Source organism: Mesitornis unicolor, unplaced genomic scaffold (genome assembly GCF_000695765.1).
Source record: "Mesitornis unicolor isolate BGI_N332 unplaced genomic scaffold, ASM69576v1 scaffold14501, whole genome shotgun sequence".
NCBI lineage: Eukaryota > Metazoa > Chordata > Aves > Mesitornithiformes > Mesitornithidae > Mesitornis > Mesitornis unicolor.
Window position 1 is genome coordinate 23,862 of NW_010165894.1, and position 2,424 is coordinate 26,285.

At 40.5% G+C, this 2,424-nt stretch overlaps 1 protein-coding gene across 1 annotated transcript; it reads left to right on the forward strand.

Moving 5' to 3' along the window:
- The first annotated feature begins 512 nt into the window (after positions 1-512).
- LOC104548691 (neuropeptide Y receptor type 4-like) lies at positions 513-1,646 on the forward strand. The gene has a single exon (XM_010194782.1). It carries the CDS (start codon positions 513-515, stop codon positions 1,644-1,646), a length of 1,134 nt encoding a protein of 377 aa, XP_010193084.1.
- The last annotated feature ends 778 nt before the right edge of the window (positions 1,647-2,424 follow it).

A 2,424-nucleotide genomic window follows, 5' to 3' on the forward strand; every position in this document is an offset into this window, starting at 1 on the left:
ATGTGGGTTGTGGCTGCAATTATGAATGCACTCACATAATCTATTTTATTGTTGGCTTTGTGCACCTAATATGCCTTACTTTTCTCTTTGAAGTTTAGATCAATTTTAAGGTAGAAGCAACCCTCAAAATGTGTCTTCTGCTCAGTTTTAGGTAAGAACCTTGTAAAACCAGAATGGCACACAATTAAACACAGTCATCATTCAATAGGGTTGCACAGACTTCCATACCACATTTTAGCAAAGAGTTCCATTTAAAGGGTTCTAATAAACTATACAGAAGGCAGCTGCAGAATAGACATAGAGTACATGGCATTTACTTCCCTGTCTCACTGCCATCCACTTTTGACTAATTTGTTGTAGCACAACTAAGCAACCTTTTTTCCTTTCCTTTGCAGATATACCCGGATCTTTTACAGCCAAACAGAAGAGATAAACTCATTTTTACACTGGCTCTGGAAGACTCAGATTCTGTTTGACTATCACCTTTTTAGATAAATATTTTGGGGTTCAGGATGAATAAGACAAAGGCTGTTAATGATGGCTTTCCATTCCTGAACAGTAAGAACTGGAGCTCAAACCGAAGCTTCCCTGTGCACATTTCTAATCAGTGCAGGAACATCACTGATCTTACTGTCTTTGTGGCCACCTCTTACAGCTTGGAGGCTGTCCTAGGCATTGTGGGAAACATCTGTCTGATTGCTGTCATCGCGAGGCAGAAGGAAAAGGCCAATGTTACCAATATCCTAATTTCCAACTTAATAATTTCAGACTTGTTTATGTGTCTTGTTTGTCTGCCTTTCACCGTTGTTTACACCATGATGGACTACTGGATATTTGGCGAAGTCATGTGCAAAATGACCTCTTTCACTCAGTGCACGTCTGTGACAGTGTCAATTCTTTCCCTCGTCCTTATTGCTCTTGAAAGACACCAACTCATCATAAACCCAACTGGCTGGAGGCCAAATATCTCCCAAGCCTATCTAGGAATTGGAGTAATTTGGACTTTAGCGTGTCTCATGTCCCTGCCCTTTTTGACCACATCTATCTTGTCTGATGATTTGTATGAGCAGCTCTCACACATCATGAATTTTTCTACTGACAAGGTCATATGTATCGACTCGTGGCCTTCCGAGCAACACAGACTGATCTACACTACCACTTTACTACTCTTGCAATATTGCATCCCACTGTTCTTCATTATACTTTGCTACTTGCGTATCTACTTACGTCTACAGAAGAGAAAGGACATGTTTGAGAAGAGTGAATACAGCAACCGTGCAGTTCAGCTGAAAAGGATAAATATCTTATTAGCATCTATGGTTGCTGCTTTTGCTGTTTGCTGGCTACCATTGCATGTTTTCAACACCATTGTGGACTGGAATTACAAAATAATTTCACCTTGCCACCACAATCTGATCTTCTCATTGTGCCACCTGATAGCTATGGCTTCTACCTGTGTCAACCCTGTTATCTATGGTTTCCTAAACAGCAACTTCAAAAAAGAAGTGAAGTCACTGATTCTGAGCTGCCAGCACAATTCAGTAACTGCATCAATGGAAGAATATGATCATTTGCCTTTATCAACCATGCAGACTGAAATATCTAAAGGCTCACTGATGTTGAGCTGCAGACATAACTCTATCTAGCTAGTAGAAAACATTTCAAAGGTGTGCCCTGACGCCACACACCAATTATTACCTGTGGGTATATAAAGCAACTGGTGATGCCATAGTGGGATGTGAACAGGAACCCATTACTGACTGATTTTTGGAAGATCAGGCAAAGGAAGGTCATAAATGTATACAGTAGCTCCTATGGTACACAAGTTGTTCACATCATGTAGATGGTACAGACAGCGAGAAGATTAGGCTGATGTATATGTGACTACTCTAACAGATCAATAACTAAGCTGTGGCTGCACATAGACTGACATGGGGTTCATCAGCTAACATCTCTACTACAGCTGCAGTAGAAACCCAGACCTCCAGTTCCAGCACTGCAGGATGCCAAAAGCTGCATTAGAGAAGACTTTCAGTTTTTCAGTATTAGTAAGATTTTTATGCACGGCTGACACACTAGTGGAACAGAGATATGTAAATATATAAATTTTTGTGCTTTAGCAACTCTCATGGCCCAGTAATCTTTCAGCAGATCTAGTTCACATCAAAGAACTGGATGTCTGTATGAAACCTCTCTCTGTAATATAGGCTTGGGAACAGCCATTGACTCTGCTAGCAGGGACACAGAACAATGACCCCGGTATATAAAGACGACATTTACTTGTTGAGTGATGGTGGCAAAAGAGAATGTTATTCAGTGGATTAAAGTCTTGAAACATGTTGAGATGATGCTGAGTGCTGTTTTTAAGCAAATGAAGAACAGTTCTAGACTTACATGGAAATGAGTCTGGTTGACATTGTGATT